Source organism: Panthera tigris, chromosome B4 (assembly GCF_018350195.1).
Source record: "Panthera tigris isolate Pti1 chromosome B4, P.tigris_Pti1_mat1.1, whole genome shotgun sequence".
NCBI classification, from domain to species: Eukaryota; Metazoa; Chordata; class Mammalia; order Carnivora; family Felidae; genus Panthera; species Panthera tigris.
This window is the reverse complement of record NC_056666.1, coordinates 129,740,929-129,759,420: the sequence shown is the minus strand read 5'-3', so window position 1 is coordinate 129,759,420 and position 18,492 is coordinate 129,740,929. Positions and strand designations below refer to the sequence as shown.

At 55.0% G+C, this 18,492-nt stretch overlaps 1 protein-coding gene across 3 annotated transcripts; it reads left to right on the top strand.

The window, feature by feature from the left end:
- Positions 1 to 3,424: 3,424 nt before the first annotated feature.
- On the top strand, positions 3,425 to 16,607 carry TEX33 (testis expressed 33). Of its 3 annotated transcripts, none has more exons than XM_042993180.1 (7): positions 3,425 to 3,540; positions 3,615 to 3,717; positions 6,928 to 6,987; positions 10,042 to 10,484; positions 12,323 to 12,467; positions 16,126 to 16,236; positions 16,438 to 16,607. In XM_042993180.1, the coding sequence occupies exons 3-7, from the start codon at positions 6,966 to 6,968 to the stop codon at positions 16,533 to 16,535; spliced, it is 819 nt and encodes a 272-aa protein (XP_042849114.1). In that variant the 5' UTR covers positions 3,425 to 3,540; positions 3,615 to 3,717; positions 6,928 to 6,965; the 3' UTR covers positions 16,536 to 16,607. The 3 variants fall into 3 exon arrangements, with proteins under 3 accessions (XP_042849114.1, XP_042849116.1, XP_007096476.2); XM_042993182.1 differs by lacking the exons at positions 16,126 to 16,236; positions 16,438 to 16,607 and adding exons at positions 12,780 to 12,953; positions 15,845 to 16,114; XM_007096414.2 differs by lacking the exon at positions 3,615 to 3,717.
- Positions 16,608 to 18,492: the final 1,885 nt, after the last annotated feature.

Here is an 18,492-nt window from a genome sequence, read left to right as displayed (position 1 = left end):
GTGGAGGGGGCATCTGGCCTTCCAAAGAAGGGATCGAATGGGCGTCACACAACACAGGCCCTAGGGCCTCTCAGAGGAGGCGATGCTCAGGGGCGCCTGGGTGGCTCAGTGGGTTGAGCGTCCGACTTTGGCTCAGGTTATGATCTCACGGGTTGTGAGTTCGAGTCCCGCGTCGGGTTCTGTGCAGATGGCTCGGAGCCTGGAGCCTGCTTCCGATTCTGTGTCTCCCTCTCTCTCTGCCCCTCCCCTGCTGACGCTAATAAATACACATTAAAAAATTAAAAGAATAATCAGACTTGCTGAACGAGGGGGGCACAGGCCACCCCCACAAGGTCAACCGGTAGCCCCCTTGGCGTGTGAGCCCCCTCTTGGAAAAGTGAAAGAAAACCCTGTGGTCCTTTCGACTAAAGGCGGTTTCAGCGCACCCACACAGAGGAAATCAAGTCGCAAGATTGATTACTTCCAGATCCCAGCCATGGGTGGGGTGGGGGCAGTGATGAGCCAGGGGAAGGGCGGTCCTCTGTCCCAGGTCCTGCGTGGGCAGGAGAGATGAGCAGGGCAGCGAGTTCCCATTAACTCACAGGGTGGTTGGGGCGGAGGGTCCTCACTTTTCACGGGCTCAGCTCTAAGTGGTTATTTCAATATGTGCCCCAGGAAAGGCAAAGGCGGAATTTGACACGGGAATCCTAAGCTCAGGTCCTTATCTAAATGTCCAGACTCGGGCTGTGAGGAGGGCTGTCACATTGTCAGCTGTCTTACTATCTTGGTAGTGCTTCAGGGTGGCTGTTTCCTCCTTCCTTCCTTTCTTTCTTTCTTTCTTTCTTTCTTTCTTTCTTCATTTCTTCCTCCCTTCCTCTTTCTTCCTTCCTTCCTTTCTTCCTTCCTTCCTTTCTCTCTTCCTTCCTTCCCTTCTTCTTCCTTTCTCTCTTCCTTCCTTCCCTCCCTTCCTCTTTCTTCCTTCCTTCCTTTCTTCCTTCCTTCCTTTCTCTCTTCCTTCCTTCCCTCCCTTCTTCTTCCTTTCTCTCTTCCTTCCTTCCTTCCTTCCCTCCCTTCCTCTTCCTTCCTTCCTTCCTTCCTTCCTTCCTTCCTTCCCTCCCTCCCTTCCTCTTTCTTCCTTCCTTCCCTCCCTCCCTTCCTCTTCCTTCCTTCCTTCCTTCCCTTCCTCTTTCTTCCTTTCTTTCTTCCTTCCTTCTTCCTTCCCTCCCTCTTCCTTCCTTCCCTCCCTCCCTTCCTCTTCCTTCCTTCCTTCCTTCCCTTCCTCTTTCTTCCTTTCTTTCTTCCTTCCTTCTTCCTTCCCTCTCTCTTTCTTCCTTCCTTCCCTCCCTTCCTCTTTCTTCCTTCCTTTCTTCCTTCCTTCCTTCCTTCCTTCCTTCCTTCCTTCCTTCCCTCCCTTCCTTTCTTTCTTCCTTCCTTCCCTTCCTCTTTCTTCCTTTCTTTCTTCCTTCCTTCCTTCTTCCTTCCCTCCCTCTTTCTTCCTTCCTTCCCTCCCTTCCTCTTTCTTCCTTTCTTTCTCCCTTCCTTCCTTCCCTCCTTCCTTCCTTTCTTCCTTCCTTCTTTCCTTCCTTCCTTTCTTCCTTCCCTCCCTCTTTCTTCCTTCTTTTCTTTCTTTTCTTCCTTCCTTCCTTCCCTCCCTTTATTCCTTCCTTCCTTTCTTCCTTCCTTCCCTCCCTTCTTCCTTTCTTCCTTTCTTTCTTTCTTCCTTTCTTCCTTCCTTCCCTCCCTTCCTTCCTTCCTTCGCTCCTTTCTTTCTTTCTTTCAAAGTAGGCTTCGTACCTAGTGCAGAGCCCAGCGTGGGGCTTGAACTCACAACCCTGAGATCAGGATCTGAGCTGAGATCAAGAGTCCGACACTTAACCAACCAAGCCACAGGAGGTCTGTTTTCTCCTCACAGCCTCATGAGCCTAGGCCTCACCTCCTGGAGGTTCCCTGTTGCCACTGTGCAGCCTTCCTGGGCAAAGACAGGGTCATGGAGGGCCAGGGGACCAAGTCTGTCAGTGACCTACCCCAGGCCCTAGCCTGACGTTGAGGCAGGTGGGTGCTCAGTAAACGCTGAGGACACTGGGGTGTCACGCTGGGTCAGGCCGGATGCCTGCAGAGTCTGCGCGGAAGAGGGCTGGGACTGACCCCTCCCCCTCCGTGCTGTCGTCCTTGTCATGCTAGCTTTAGGTCCTTTATTGGAGCCTCGAGTGACCAGAGAATCCAGCTAAGCCATGGCAGGTGCCCTGACCCACAGCAGCTGCCATAATAAATGTGTGCGAAGCGGCTAAGTTTGTGGTAATACTGTTATGCAGCCATAGAAAATTATGGAGCGCCTGGGGGGCTCAGTCGGTGGAGCCACTGACTTCGGCTCAGGTCATGATCTCACCGTTCGTGAGTTCGAGCCCCGCGTCAGGCTCAGAGCCTGGAGCCTGCTTCGGATTCTGTGTGTGTGTCTCTCTCTCAGCCCCTCCCCTGCCTGCGCTCTCTGTCTCTCTCTCTCAAAAATAACATTAAAAAAAAAAAAAAGAAAAGAAAATTAATACAGGCAGGAGAGCAAACCCAGGAGGCGAGGGAGGAGGCAAGAGGTCTGGACTGGGGGCAGGGAGAGATGTGGAGGTGGCTAAGGGCGTGCGAGTCTGGTGTACTTGGAAGGCCTTGCTGATGAGTGGCTTATGAGGTTAGCACCCGACTATAGGCGACGTCTCTCTGTGGCGGGCAATGCGCCAGGCATTTCCCGAAAGCGACTTCGCTCAATCCTCACCCTTGCCCTTGGCGGTGAGCTGTCTCTGCTTCACACGCGAGGAAAGTTCAGCCAAAGAACTTGACCAAAGTCACGCTCTTTTTTTTTTCTTTTTTTAATATGTATTATTTATTTTTGAGAGAGAGACAGAGAGAGACAGAGCGTGGGCGGGGGAGGGGCTGAGAGAGAGAGAGAGAGAGAGAGGGAGACACAGAATCCGAGGCAGGCTCCAGGCTCGGAGCTGTCAGCACAGAGCCCGACGCGGGGCTTGAACTCATGGAGATCATGACCTGAGCTGAAGTCGGATGCTCAACCGACGGAGCCACCCAGGTGCCCCACATTCACGCCTTTAGTATTCAAGTCCCTTCTAAACTGTCAAACTCCTATACATCCCTCAGAGGCCAGCTCAGATGGCCCCTCCGAGAGCCCTGACTCCTTTCTCCAGACAACACTGATCGCTCTACTTAATCCGCTGTGGCTCCGAGAACTTTCTTTCCACCTGATGGCATCCGAGCCCTCCGTGTGTCACATGTGCGGGGCTCGGGAAACATTTTGAGTGGAGACAGAGCAATGCTTGAAGGCCCCTCCTTCCCCTTCAGTACCGGCTTCCCCCCGGCCTCTGTTCCCTGGTGGGGGTGCAGGGGGGCGGGGGTGCGGGCCCTCTGAGGTAACAGAGCCCTATGTATAGCGGTCACCATGGCGACTCCAGGGAACAGTGGGGGAAGGGGGTGCTCTGGCACCCAGCCAGTGGTCTTCAGGAGTGGGTCTGCCCTGTGGATCTGCGCTCCTGAACTTCAGCTGACATGAGAGAGAGCGGAGAGGTGAGGCAGGGGCCTGTGAGGTGGGCCGGGGGTCTCTCGGGACCCAGGATTTCACCATCCCTCTCTCTATTCAGGGCCGCTCGTGAGGGAAGAGTGCCCGGGCCCAACCGGACCTCCTTCCTTGTCCTCCTCGACTGACGTCTCTTGGGACCTTTCTTTCCAGATCAGAAACCGGCAGTGAGTCCACACTTCTGTTCCAGCCGGTCCAGGCTGCTATGGACTGGGGGTGTCGCTGGGGCAGATAGGACACTGCTGTGGGCACATGGGCGGGGGTAGGACTGGGATGGGGGGGTGGGGACGGGAGCAGACGGCTCACTCGAAGGAGGCAGAAGAGGTCGGGCTTGGGTTCGGTCCCACTTGGCTGAGGTCCTATTTCTTTTCTGAGCCTCAGTGTCTCCATCTGGGAAAGAGGGTGAGTTAATACTTTCTCTGAACACCTGCTTCCTTATGAAGACGGATTAATCTACTAAATGTAAGAGTGCGTAGCAGATGAGCTGTATTAGTTATCCCTTGCTGTGTAACAAATCACCCCAAAACTTAGTGGCTTAAGAACATTTTTTTTACAAACATTTTTTTTTTAACATTTATTTATTGTTGAGAGACAGAGAGGGACAGAGCACGAGCAGGGGAGGGGCAGAGAGAGAGGGAGACACAGAATCTGAAGCAGGCTGCAGGCTCTGAGCCGTCAGCACAGAGCCCGATGCGGGGCTCGAACTCACGAGCTGTGAGATCATGACCTGATCATCACGAGCTGTGAGATCAGATGCCTAACGGACTGAGCCACCCAGGCGCCCCAAGAACATTTTTTTTTTTTTAATCTCACAACTCCTTTGGGTCAGAAATGCAGATGCACTCCCATGGCGGCCATCTCTCAAGGTCATTCACGGTATATAATCAAAGTTCAACTAGAGGAGGACCCCTTTCCAGAGCTACTCATATGGTAGGGCTCCGTTGCTCACGGATTCTTGAACAGGCCTCCCTCAGATCCTTGCCAGGGGGGCCTCTCCTGAGGTTAGCTCACAACGTGGCCGCTGCTTCTGTCAGAGTGAGCGAGCCAAGAGCCTGACGGAGTGTGGACAAGACGGAGTCGCAATCTTCTACGTTCACTCTCCGAGTGGCATCCCATCCACTATTCTATTGGTTAGAAGCGGGTCAACAGGCCCAGCCCACGTGCCAGGGGAGGGATTATACAAGGGTCCCCGGAGCCATGTGGACTGCCTACCTCAGTGACCCCTCTAGACCCCAATAATATACATGCCTTCTTTTTATTTTTTTTTAAACTTTTTTTTTTTAGTGTTTATTTATTTTCAAGACAGAGAGAGACAGAGCATGAACGGGGGAGGAGCAGAGAGAGAGGGAGACCCAGAATCGGAAGCAGGCTCCAGGCTCCGAGCCATCAGCCCAGAGCCCGATGCGGGGCTTGAACTCACGGACCGCGAGATCGTGATCTGAGTTGAAACTGGACGCTTAACCGACTGAGCCACCCAGGCGCCCCCATGCCTTCTTTTTAAAAAAATTTTTTTTAATGTTTATTTATTTTTGAGACAGAGAGAGACAGAGTGCGAGTGGGGGAGGGGCAGAGAGAGAGGGAGACCCAGAATCCGAAACAGGCTCTGGGCTCCGAGCTGTCCGCACAGAGCCCGACGCGTGGGCTCGAACCCACGAACCGCGAGGTCGTGACCTGAGCCGAAGTCGGACGCTTCACCGGCTGAGCCACCCAGGTGTCTTCTGAATTTTGGCATCTTTTGGCACCTGAAGAGGATGAGGTTTTGCAAAACCATCAAGTTCTGCCTCTTTTGTGTTTAACGGTGCTTCCTTCAGTGTTTCTTTCCCCTATGATACTTCGCTGCAAGCAGCAGGAAGAAACCGGGAGACACCTTCAGTGCTTTTGCTTGGAAATCTCCCTTGCTACCTCTCCTGGTGCATCAGTCACATGTCCCACTTCCCACCTAACTGTCAAGGATAGTGTCACTAAGTTTCCTTCGCTACCTAACGAGGACACGTCTTCCTCCAGTTTCGAAGAACGCGTTCCTCACATCCTTTCGTACATCCTCCAAGCCCAGGTTTCTACTCATTACCCGTTTCAGGCAATTGAGGCCTTTTTCCATCCCGTTCCTCAAACTCTACCCACGCCCCAACCACCGCTTGGTTCCGAAGCCACTCCCACAGTTTTAGGTTATTTGTTACAGCAGCGGCCCATTCTCGGTACCGGAATCCATGCTGGCTATCTATTGCTGCGTGACAAATGACCACAAGGCGTAGTCACTTAAGACCATGTGCTTGACAAAAGTACAAATTTATTATCTCACAGCTTCTGGGGGTCTGGATCCTGAGTGTGGCCGGGCTGGGGCCTCTGGCTCAGGGTCTCCCACGAGCTATAATGAACGTGTCCGCTGGGCTGTGTTCTCATATGAAGGCTCAACCAGGGAAGGATTCACGGCCATGCTCATTCGGGTGAAGGGTCAGATGGTTCTTTGAGGACCATTGGACCAAGGGTCTCCATTCCTCATGAGCTGTTGGCCTCTCCCTGGGGCAGCTCAAAACATGGCAGCTGTTTGCGGCAGAGCAAGGAAGCTGAGAAGAGCCAGAGAGAGAGTGTGAATGAGACAGAAAGCACTAGGGGCCCCTGGGTGGCCCAGTCTGTTGAGTGTCCAACTTTGGCTCAGGTCACGATCTCACGGTCTGTGAGTTTGAGCCCCGCCTCGGGCTCTGTGCGGATGGCTTGGAGCCTGGAGCCTGCTTCGGATTCTGTGTCTCCCCCTCTCTCTGCCCCTCTCCCACTTGTGCTCTGTCTGTCTGTCTCTCTCTCTCTCTGTCAAAAATAAATAAACATTAAAAAAAATAAACATTAAAAAAATAAAAGACAGAAGGCAATAATCTAACACCTGCTCTCAGCTCTCCTGTGTTGGCCAAGCCGGTTTCCTTCGCTCAGGCTTGAGCGAACAGCTGTTAAAATGGACACGTTGTAGGGAGGCAGATGGTCACCAGGATGGGGGGACCTGGGGCAAGGCACCCCGCAACCAGGGGCCCGCTGGGGGCTCCCAGGGGAGCACAGGGTGCTGCAGATCGGGGAGAAGTGAAGGAAAAGGCAGCAAAAGGCAAGAGCGAGGCTCAGGGCCTCCAGGCTCTTTGAGAAACATTTTTGGGGCCCCGGCATTGGATGTGACTGGGCTTTCCAGAGAGGGCAGAGTGGGCAGGGGTCCAGGAGGCAGGCCAGCGGGGATGGGGGGCTCGCTGAATACCAGAGAGCACTGGAAACAGCATGGAGGGGCCCCTGGGTGGGGGCCGGACAGACGGCCACGGGCCTTCGTGTTCAGCTCCAGCTCACCCGTCTCTGCAGAGACTGTGTGTCATCTGAGACGACCACACGTGTTTCTTGGTCAACAGGACGAAGCTTGGAATTACTTGTCCCAGAACAAGAGTCCATGGACCTGAGCCGCCGAGCAGGTAGGACAGGCTGGCCTGGGATGAGCTCCGCTCGGGCACCCCAAGGGCAGCAGGGAACAGCCCCTTCTCCCCCTCCCTGGGTCTGGGTCTCTGTCTTGCTTGGGACTGCAGACCCACGGTGGGGCCCTGACTCCCTCTGCATTCTGTTTGAAGACAGAAATCAAAGGCAGGGGGAGGAATATCGCTGGCGCCTCCCATCCACCCCTCTGCCGTGTCCTGTCTGCAGGGCTGGGGGGGGGGGGTGCGGGGAAGCGTGCGCCCGAGGGCAGGGCTGAGGGACAACCCAGCAGGGGCCTGGCTGGGTGCCCGGAAAGTACATGTAAGTCCTAAGCGAGCCCCGTCCAGGGAGTGGTGTGGCCCAAGGAGGCGAGAAGGGAGTATCCAGGCATGGCGAACAGTGTGGGCAAAAGTCTAGAAGTCAGAGGGCTGGTGCTTTGGTGGGACCTAGAGAAGTCGATATGGCTGGAGAGGCAGAGTGGGGGCCTGACCCCTGCATTGGGGGCTCTGCCCTCAGGACAAGAGGAGGGCTTTCAATGCAGGCGTGACTGGGTCGGGTCAGCTCTGAGAGGGGCCCCATGGTGAGTGGCCTTCCAGTGAGATCGGGGAGGACCCACCTGCTGGAAGCTGTCTCCAAAAATCCAAGGACCCCGGCCTTGCTCAGTCTGGCTCGGATTCCAGCCTCTCCCAGCGAGGTTCTGATGCAGGCGCCGGGAGGGCCCTGGAATCCGCAGATGTGTAAGGAGCGGGGGCGCGATTCTGATCGAGGGCCAAGCTGGGGAAACGAACCACTGACCATTTGACCCTTACTCTGCCCATTTTACAGCTGAAGGGATGGAAGGCTGTTAGAGTTGCAGTGAGGTTCCTGAAATGCCAGCGACATTCATTCATTCATTCATTCCTTCGTTCATTTGTTCATTCATTCGTTCATTCATTCATTCCACAAATATGTAGCTCCAAGAGGACAGGGGTTGGCCCTTTAGTTCACTGCTGTGTCCCCAGCGCCTGACCTAGCACCTGACGCGGTCCGTGCTCCCTCGGTGGATGGTTAGTGAATACCGGCTCTCTGAACCAGGGTCCGGCGAGTGAAGCTCTTGTCACCCCAAAGGGCTGGCAGAGGGTGGGCGGGCAGTTCCGCTGTAACTTGCGGATAGATGAGGCAGTCAGGGGCTCATCCTGGGAGAAACGGGGAGCCCTGCCCCTTGAGTCCTGAGCTCAGCATCCTGTGCTCAGCCCCAGGTCCCCCACGGGCAGGAGGAGGGACCGTGGTTGATGAGGTAGGCGCTGAGCGCACCCCATACTCTGCCTCCGCTCTGTTGAGAAGGGTGCCCGTCCCCATCCTCGGCCGTCCCCAGAGGCGCGCCCATTTGTTCGCTGGGACGGAAGCAGGACTGGATGGAGGGAAGGCCATCTGGTCCGGCCTCAGGAACAGGTTCTCCCTCTGCCTTTTGTGTGGATGACAAAGGAGCAAGAATGGAAGGCATCTGATTTCACCGGTGGGGGGCAGGAAGGAAGGCAAGCTTTTTCTAAAGGCGTTGCGCTCCCCCCCTCCCCGGCCCCGGGCAAGGGTCTACAGCTCCTCATGGTGGGGGCGAGAGGGGCTTACACAGAGCACCACCACCCCTTGGTGACGGCGCCCCGCGAGAGTGAAATGAAACCCCCAGTGACCAGGGGTCAAAACCCGCTGCTGTCCAGCGGCCTTCTCTGGAAAAGAAGCCTGGAACATTCTGAATGCCCACCCGCGGGGCAGCTGCGAAGTCCTGCTCAGTTAGGTCTGTGTCTGCCGCCGTAAGTCAATCCCCGAGGCACAGTGGTGCGTTTTTTACCAGCAAGTTAACAAAGCAACAGGTAGAATCCCATCTCCTTTGTCAACAAAAGCGAAGCAAAACTATGTATCCTTCAGGAGGGCTGGAGGAGCCGTGTAGAATGCTTTGGAGGGAAGCTCCCTAAACGCATTTGCAGCCGTAACCTGGAATTGAAGACTGGGGAGCAGGGGTGAGGCTGAGGCTGTGTGGAGAAAGGGAAAAGCCCAGGGTGGTGAGACGTGTGTGCAGCCTGCGGCCAGGCCAGCCTGGGGTGGGTGTCAGGGAGGATTCTTGGTGAGACAGCATTTGAAGGAACCGAAGGGTAGGGTTTTGACTCCGGGAGAAGGAAGGGCAGGCCTTCCAGGTGGCGGAACCAGCCTGAGGGGGGGCGCCCACCGAGCTGGGTGGTGGGGTATTACAAGGTGGGGGTGGGGCAGGGGCTGCCGTTTGGTGGGAGCCAGGGGTGGGTGAAGAGAATGCGGCCAGCGGGCTGGGACTAGAACTCCGGGCCAGAATGCGCGGCTGCTGGTGGGAGAGCCTGAAAAGGCTGGGGTGATGCCACCTGCAGAGTGAAAACAGCAGAAGGAAGTGGGGGTTGGGGGGGCAGCTCTGAATGGGGAGCAAGGACCTGGCCCCTCCAGCTCCATGACTGGGCCAAGCCAAGGAAGCCCTCTGCCAACTTCCCTCTGCCAAGCTGCTGGCTTTCTTCACTGGATCGCTGTGGGGTTCAAAGCCGGGAAGAGAACTAATCAAACGGAGCTAGGTTCACCAAAGCACAGAGAGGTCAAGGTCACACGCGGCCAGGCCTCAGGGCTGCAGCTCCTGTTGTCAAAACCAGTGTGGGTTGATCCTGTCCCGTGGGAGGCCTGGCCAACGGAGCCACCGTCTTCCTCGGTCTCTCCTGATTTCTCACCTGTGCTTCCGCTGGCTGCTGTGACCGCTCTCTGTCCCCGTCCCTTTGACCGTCCCTTTGACGCGGGCTGGCTAGGTTCGAGGACCCGGAGAGGTCCCGCCGGACCAGCCAAGAGGGCCCTCGATGGAAATGAAACGCAAGCTGAGAGGAAGTGAGAGCAGAGTTTGTTGAAGATGCAGAGAGAGATGCAGAGGCAGACAGAATGTCCGGGAGGCTCGGGAGGCTCGGAAAGGAGAGGAGAGGGAGCGTCGTTGCCCCATCGCCGTCTCCCTCCCTGTCCCCCACTCTGCGTTTATCTGTCTCCTTCCCTCCCTCCCCTCCCTCTCTCCCCCTGTTCAGGTACCACCACTTTGACCAGGGCCCATCTGAACCACGAGGGAGGCCAGCAGGACACGGACCCCTGGAGAACTGCCTGCAGCCCTGTGGGCACCTCCAAGTTCAAGTACCAGGCCCCAGTCTCCCCACAGCAGAGCCTGTACCGGGGAGGCAGCCCCCTAAGGCAGATCCACTTGGAGGAGATCCGACCTCCACCCCCAACGGCCATCAGTAGGGACTCTCTGTCCTCGGGGTTGGACCCACAGTGTGGGTCTCCGAGGAAGGCAGATTACAGACCCTCCTCGAGGGAGAGCAGGGCTTCTATCCGAGAGGGGGCTCCGCTGTGCCAGGGACTGAAGGAAGGTCCCAACGCGGGAGCCCAGGACCAGGAGAGCAGCGTCATTCCTGACAGCATTCGTCACAAGTTTGGGAGCAACATGGTGGACGAGCTGGTCTCTGAGGAGCAGGTATCAGAGCGGGCACAGGAGGCTGAGGGCGGCAGGTGGGTTCAGCATGGAGACTAAGGGGGACCCCCAAGGAGCCTGCCCTCAAGTACAGAGTCTCTACGATAGTATCATTAACGAGTGCTGGCTGTGCACTTGCCTGTTCTGGCCCTTGCAGACTTTTCAGCGTTAAGTCTGGTGTTCGGATTAGAGGCTTTTAACTGGGACCAGTCCCCTGAAGGAGACCGCGTGGAGTGGATGGAGAGCACTGGCTGGGACTCAGAAGATTTGGGCTTGAGCCCTGGCTCCGCCCCTGAATGCTGGGTGACTTTGGACAAGTTACTTCCCCTCTCGGGGCTCTGGTCCCTACATCTGTAAAGGGAGGCAGCTGGACGACATCGGGCTGGCAAACACGTGACACGCCTACCACACCGTTCCTATCCTGCACACGGCAGACATCGCTAGTCGATGCCGGCACTGTTCCCCACCTGATAGGTCATTCAGTGGAGTCCCTACTGATCAACTGAAAAGTTGACATAAAACTGCTCTTTCTGGTCAAACGCTAAGAGCTCTCCTGGTCTGGCGTTTTGAGAGATATTTTCTTTTCTTTTTTTAACGTTTATTTTTGAGACAGAGAGAGAGAGAGAGACGGAGCATGAACGGGGGAGGGTCAGAGAGAGAGGGAGACACAGAATCCGAAGCAGGCTCCAGGCTCCCAGCTGTCAGCACAGAGCCCGCCGCGGGGCTCGAACTCACGGACCGTGAGATCATGACCTGAGCCGAAGTCGGACGCTTCACCGACTGAACCACCCAGGCGTCCCTTGAGAGATATTTTTCAAAGCCATCATCTCGACCCTCACATGGTGCGAGTTATGGCTTCTTTTTTGAACAGATGGTACAAGAGAAGTTCAGAGAGGTGCCGTGAGCCACTTGGGGTCACAATGAGCAAGAGGAGTTACAAGGATCACAAAGGCTATGGGCCGGGCCCCCCTCTGCTTTGTCATCACAAGGTGTGGTACCCACACCCACCTACTAGTCTGGGAAGTCACAATCCCTAGCGTCTTGAGGACCTTGCCCCAACCTGAGGTTGGCTCTGTGATCACTACCTGTCACTGCCCCTCTCGGCCTCGGAAAGGTGTCATTTCGCCCTTTGGTCATCATTGTCCTGGGCCTGAATAGGGACCTGGCTTTTCTGTCTAGCTTTGACACAACACAGATGTCACCGAGCCAGCAAATATCAGAGCTGGAAGCTACTTCAATGACCATCCAGTTTGGCCCCCACCCCCATTTTTTACAAGTAGGGAAACTGAGGCCCAGAGAAGGGCAGAGACTCGCCTGATGTCAGCAGCTGGGTTATGGCAGAACTGGGACTCCCACCCCGGTTTCCTGGTTCCTCAGCCAGTCTGAGCCTCGGTTCCACGCTACAGGAGGGGGTTGGCCCTGATGAAATCTAAGGGGCCACCCAGAGCTGACCTGGGTGATGCCTCGGTTCTCGGGGCTCTGTGGTTCACCAACTGTGACAGCAGGGCGAGTCCTGCCCCGAGGCTCGAGTTCCTCATGTATAAAAGGGCAGGAAGAATATTACCTTATGAAGACCTCTCCTGATGGTGTATACATTAGGTGCTCAAAACAAGGAAGAGGCTCTATGATCATTACCGTCTCCAATGCCCGTGTGGCACGTGGGGACGTGTGAGTGGTGGAGGGCCTTCAGGTCTCCCAGTCCCTGGCCCCGGGCCTGGTTGAAGGCTGCAGGGTAGGGGTGGGGTAGGAGGTGGCGAGGGCAGGGTGAGAGGGAGGAGGAGTTGGAGGGGAGCTAGGGGGCTGACCCTGCTTCCCTGGTCTCTTCCTCACTCGCCGCGCAGGCTCAAAGGGCCATCGGTGAAGGCTCTGAGGGCCAGAAGAGGGCCACCTCGTGGCCCAGCAGGACCCAGAGTCCCATGGGAATCAACGCCATCTTCTCAGACTACTATGATCTGGGCTACAACATGCGGTCCAACTTGTTTCAAGGTCAGGCCAAAGGGCAAGGGTGGAGGTTGCCAGGCATAGTGGCAGGGGTATTCACCTTTGGGGTACTCACCCCTTCCCGGACCCCTATGGGGTCTGAGACCTAGGACTCATTCCCAGGGACACTCATTTCACAGCCACCAAGGGCCCTCTCTGGACCAGGCCCTGTGCCGCGTGCTGGGAATGTCCAGGCTCCAGGCACATCTGTCCTCCCCATGCAGACGACCCATCCCAGTTGGCAAACAGTCCCTCACTCCCTCCGACGCCTCCCGTGCCCTAATCTGGTCACAGTGCCGACAGTATCGGGCTTCCTAGGTTCAAAGCTCAGCTCTGCCACTCCCTGGGTGTGGCCTCAGGCAAGATCCTTCACCTCTCTCGGCCTCGGTCACCTCCTTGGCACCGTGGGGATAATAATGATGCTGTGGCCCTCAGTGGGTCAGTGACGGGATTCTGAAGTGCCGCGTGAAGCCGCTTGGCCTGGGGCTCCAAGTGAGTAGCTGGCGGGCCATTAGTTTTCCTTCCCAGCACGGGTGGTGGCAGCACCAGGGGGACAGGGCCGGTTGGAGATCCAGACATCTTACAGGGCTGCTAAGGGACAGCCACAGTCATGTCTGTTTGGGGGCAAGAACTGTTAGCTCATTTCACAGGTGCATCGGAAAGTTTGCCCAAGACCTCTCAGTAACAGGAGGTAGATCAGAGCTCACACCCACGGTTTTCTTCTGCCTCCAAAGCCCCAGTCTTTCAGGTCCCCTCCCCACCGGGACCCTGTTCCCAAGGGCTAACGGATTGCTCAGACGAGGGTCCGCTCCGCGGCCATCATGCAGGGGGCTTCTCTCTGCCCCCACGTTCGAGTTCGGCCTCACTGCCACATATGACCTCTGTCCGGCCCTCTTCTTTCCTCCCTCTGTCACGCCAGGCCCTCTCCAGCGTCCCCAGGGCCAGGCAGACCTCCTCACTTGGCTCCGATCCCCGTCACCCAAGGAACCAGACAGCCACTGGAAGCCTTCCTGGCTTTTTCTTTGAGCCTGGAGGAGGGGTGGTGCTGGGGGAGGGAGAGAGAATACAGCTCAGCTTGTCCTCTGCTCCAGATCTCAGGGTCCCTGCCTTCCATTCGTCTCTGTAACAATAATCACCCATCGGCACACACACCCTTGTGGGGTAATGTCCACACAAAGGGAAAAGAATAGTATCAAAAGCCTCCGGGCGCCCATCACCAGCCAGAGAGACACAGCCTTGGCAGGGCTTGTGCTGGAGCCGCTCCCACCAGCTTGCACCAGCTCACAAGAGTCCCTTGTTAAATTTCCCTTAACTGATTGGCATCGCAGTGCTATTTTACTAGTATCTGTACTCTGGAAATTGGCAAGGGCCGTCCGCTTGGGCTTCACCTTCAGCACCAACTCCCGGTGAGCTTTGCCCGTGTGTCCCTTTCGTTTCCACTCACTCTGTCTGCCTTACGCTAGCTGTTTCAGGTTGTGGTTGAACAAGAGCGAGGGAGAGGAGGGGGCGCCCGGCTGGCTCGTTCAGTTAAGCGCCCGGCTCTTGATTTCAGCTCAGGTCATGATCTCACGGTTCGTGGGTTCGAGCCCCGCATTGAGCTCTGTGCCGACTGTGAGGAGCCTGCTTGGGATTCTCTCTCTCTGTCCCTCCACCACTCATGCTTTCTCTCTCAAAATAAATAAACTTGAGAGAGAGAGAGAGAGAGAGAGAGAGGACGTCAGAAAGGCAAAGAGCTGGGTGGGGAAAGCCGCCAGAAAGTCTTTCCTCTTGAGGGGTTGGGAAGCCAGGGGAGGGTCTCAAGCAGGAGAATGGCATGTTTTTGACTTAGGTTGAAGGACCATTCTAGCTGCCGTTGAGAACTGTGGCAGGGTTGCTGGGGCAGAAACAGGGAGACCGGTGAGGAATTGACTATAAAGATCCAGGTGGGGCAGATGATGGTGGCTTGGTCTAGGGAGCAGGGCTGGGACCCTGCACAACTCAGGAGGCACCATTGTGCAATATGGCGGCCCAGGGAGGCCAGGCTGAACGTGGCCTGATGTACTAGGTGCCTGGGTATCTGTGCAAGCTAGAGCACGCGGAATATGTCAATAAATGGATTTGGGGTGTAGGAGGGAGGAATGAAGGTGGATTCCAAGGTTTTTGATCTGAAAAGCTGGGAGGATGGAATTACTATTTCCTGAGAGATAGAGTTCCAGAAAGACTGGGTTGAAGACATCCTACCCCGTGTGAGTCTTAAAGAAAATCTCTTACAGAGTCTTCTAAAATATTTAGTTTTGCTTTTCATACTTGGGTCCCTAATCCCCCTGGAGTTGATTTCTGTTGTCAGTGAGAAGTAGGGATTCCTGCTTAATTCTTCCTTTATGTGGATTACCAACTCTCCCAATACCTTTTACTGAATAGTCCCGCCTTTCCCCCCCAGTGACCCACAGTGGTTCCACTGGTGTCCACCGAGCTTCCACATGTGCAGGGGTCAGTTTCCAGGCCCTCCGTCCTGCCCACTGTCCAATGTTATGCTTTTAATGACCAAGTATGAGAGGTAGTCCGGTACCTGGTTGGGCAGGTATCAGCCCCCCTCTCCATCACGACTACCAGCATTGAAGCCTTGGCTAGTCTAGGTCCTTGATTCCTCCACAGAGATTTTAGAAGCAGCTTGTCTATTTCTACAAAAAACAAACGAAACAAAAGCCCTTTTGAGATCTTAGCTGGAAGTATGTCGAATCTATAGCCTCATATTAGGGGCAACCATCTGCTTTACGATAAGGTTCCCCCTCTCTGTGCTGCATTCTAGTTAATTTCCTTGTCTATATCTTCCCGCTGGCCATTTTTTTCTTAGCTGCATTTAATCTACTATTTTCCCTGTCCCCTGAATGTGCCTTTAAACATTCAGATGCTAATTTTCAAACTTAGAAGAAGAGAGAACAATGAAATGGCTACATGTCACACTCAGAACCCAGCTTTGACAATTCTTAACACGTGGCCAATCTTGTTCCATTGTTTCTCCCACCCACCCATCGGCCTGCCCTGCGTTATTTCAAAGCTAATCCCAGACCTCTTGTCATCCACTGAACTTAATTTTCAATTACTATATGTTTCATTTTCTGAGGTCCCATTTGCTTCTTTTCCTAATCTATTCTTTCTGGGTAGTTTCTTATTCTTTGCTTATTCTTTTTGTCTCTCGTGACTTGAAACATTAAATTCATTTGTTGCCCATTCTGTGACCGATCGTTTGAATCCTTGCTATCTTTGGGGATTTGGTCCTCTGTTTGGTGTTTCTGCTGACTTTTGATCATGGTAACTTATTTCTTTTGTGTGTGTGTGTGGTTTAACTGTACGCATAGAAATACATTTTCTGAAAAATGGACATATTGATTGCCCCATGCCAGATGCTCCAATGAATCTCCAGTAATGTGATCTTCCCAATCTTGCAAGAAAATGTTATTCCTTTGGATAGAGGAAGAGGCCAAAGCTCTGAGAGGTTAAACACTGGCCTGAAGTCACACTCCATGAATGGCAGAGCTGGTGTTTGAACCCAGGCCCACCTCCTCACACCCTACCTTCCACAGTCCACCATCCATTGGGGAAACTGACATCCAGGTATGAAACCCTGAGTGCCTGACCTTCGTTGACTTGAGGCTTCTGGGGATTTCTTTATGGGGTTCCACAGGGGCCTCTGAGGAGACGACGAGCCTTATGAAGGCCTCCTACACCCCAGAGGTGATTGAGAAATCAGTGAGGGACATAGATCACTGGCATGGCAGGAAGACGGATGATCTGGGTATGTTCAGGGCTGCGGTGAGGGAGGCGGGCGCTCCCCTACCTGGGCAGGGTGTGTTGGCCCCAAGGTTGGGAGAGAAGCCACAGCAACAGGTAGAGCTCTGGGGCGGGCCTGGAAGAGGCATGGATCACCGCTGGGGCCTCGGGGCACTCCAGAGATCCTCTGGATGATCTGAGCTGGCTCCTTCCCTGCTCTCTGCAGGCCGGTGGCACCAGAAAAATGCTATGAATATGAACTTACAGAAAGCACTGGATGAGAAATACGGAGAGAAGGGCAAAAGCAGAAACTCAAAGTACTAGATACGACCGAGAAGAGGTGCCTTCCACTCCAAGAAATGGCAAAGAATAAAGAAAGGCACCCGTCTGAATGTTCTCTTTGTGATGCCTCCCTTTCATGTTGGGGTGGGGGCTGATGTGAGGTGTTGGAGAGGCCAGCTGAGGGAGGAGAGAAGCCCGGAGGGCCCAAACTCACCCCAGACCTTCCCCTTAGACACGCACCCCTTCCCTCATAATCCCCGGGCAGGATGTGGGAGCCGAGCGGTAGGCACCCATACCCTGTGGGAGGGGCCTCACAGTGGTCCCTGCGGGAACCGAACCTTGGATGCCTTCCCTAGCTGAACCCCAATTACTTCCAGACACCCATTCCTCCCCCAGGAGCCCCTGGACTTGAGAAGAATCAAACATGCCCCTCCTCCAAGGCAGGGGTGGGTTTGATTGGTCTCAGAGTAAGTTTTACCCCTCCCCCTACACACACAAACTGATTGGTTCAGAAATGGGCGTATGACTCAGTTTGGGCCAATGAGAAGCAAGGAGAGGTGGGAGCGCGCGGAGCCCTCTGGGAAATTCTTTTCTCCGCCCGGGAGCCCGGGAGAGCTGAGGGAGCATCTCTCTCGCGCGCCGCCGTGTAGAAGGAGGAAGACGCAGGGCAGACCGCAGCTGGCAGACAGTCTGGGAGCGGGGTGGGTGGGTGGGGGGAATCGAAGACGCCGCGGCACAATGTGGGTTGTCCGCGACCTCGCTGAGCTGCCCCATCCCCCTGGCCGGAAGCCGCCGCCTCTGGGCTTCTTATCGTTGGAGCCTGGGCAACTTTGCATTGTTTAAGCCAAAGTCATCCTTAACCAGTCACGATCCCCGGAGGACCTGGGAATTGGGTTCCCAGGGAAGAGTTCCCCCCGAGATGGTGTTGCAGGTTAGACAGTCATGTCTACCAGCTGATCCTGAAGTTCTTTTTGTTTTTTTTTTTTTTACCTGGTGGGTCCCCAAGCCAGCAGCTCACCCCACCCCGCATGCCACTGACGTGCACTCTCTACACCTGTCCCACCGGGCCATTACTTGCTGTGTTCCAGACCACCCTCAAACCTAGAGGCTTAAAACGACAAGCCTCATCTGTTTGCTTGGGATTGTGCAGGTTGGCTCATTTCTGCTCCGCGTGGCACCTGCTGTGAGATGGCGGTTTCTCTCACGAGCCTGGGGCCTCAGCAGGGATGGGCGCCGTCGCTGGGGGCCACCCTCCTTGTGGCCAGCTTCGGCTTCCTCTTGACATGGTGACTGCGTTCCAAGCAGCAGCCTTCCAAGAAGACAAGACCCTGATGTGTAAGAGCTTATCGCGTCTTGCACAGGCTTGTTAAGGTCCCTGTGGTCAAAAGGACATATGGTCCAGCCCAGACTCGTAGTAGGAGACTGTGCAGGAGTATTGGTATAGACAGGAGAGGTTCAGGGGGATTCACCACGATACCAGACTGCCTCAGTGATCGTCATGCTTTGGACGAATGCAAAGCAGATCCCTGCCAGGAGGAGCGGGGCCGCAAAAGGGAGAGACTTCTTCAAGATCAGATTGGACCAAGGTGACGTACCGGAAGTGAACTTGACTTGATTTAATATCGATTGGGTACCTAATGATGTGCGCGGTGCTGGGTTCGGCTCAACCTCTTTGCCGGGTACCGAACTTCTACAAGGCACTGCTCTCGTGCTGGAAAACCAGACTTCGTTTTTACTGAGTCGCGACTATCTGCCCACCACATGTGGCAGCTGAAAAACACGAGCCATCCCGAGTGTTGCGACGATAGCGGACCCCATACTATTTTGACAGAGAAATTATAACGTGCCCGGTGCCTATGATTATATGTCAAGTGTTTTACACACATGATCTTTTTCATCCCGACACCAGTCCTCAGAGCGATCATCTTTATGAAGAGGAGAAAAATGAGGCTTGGAGAGGCCAAGTAAATTGTCTGAGCTCAACAGGAAGCTGGAGACA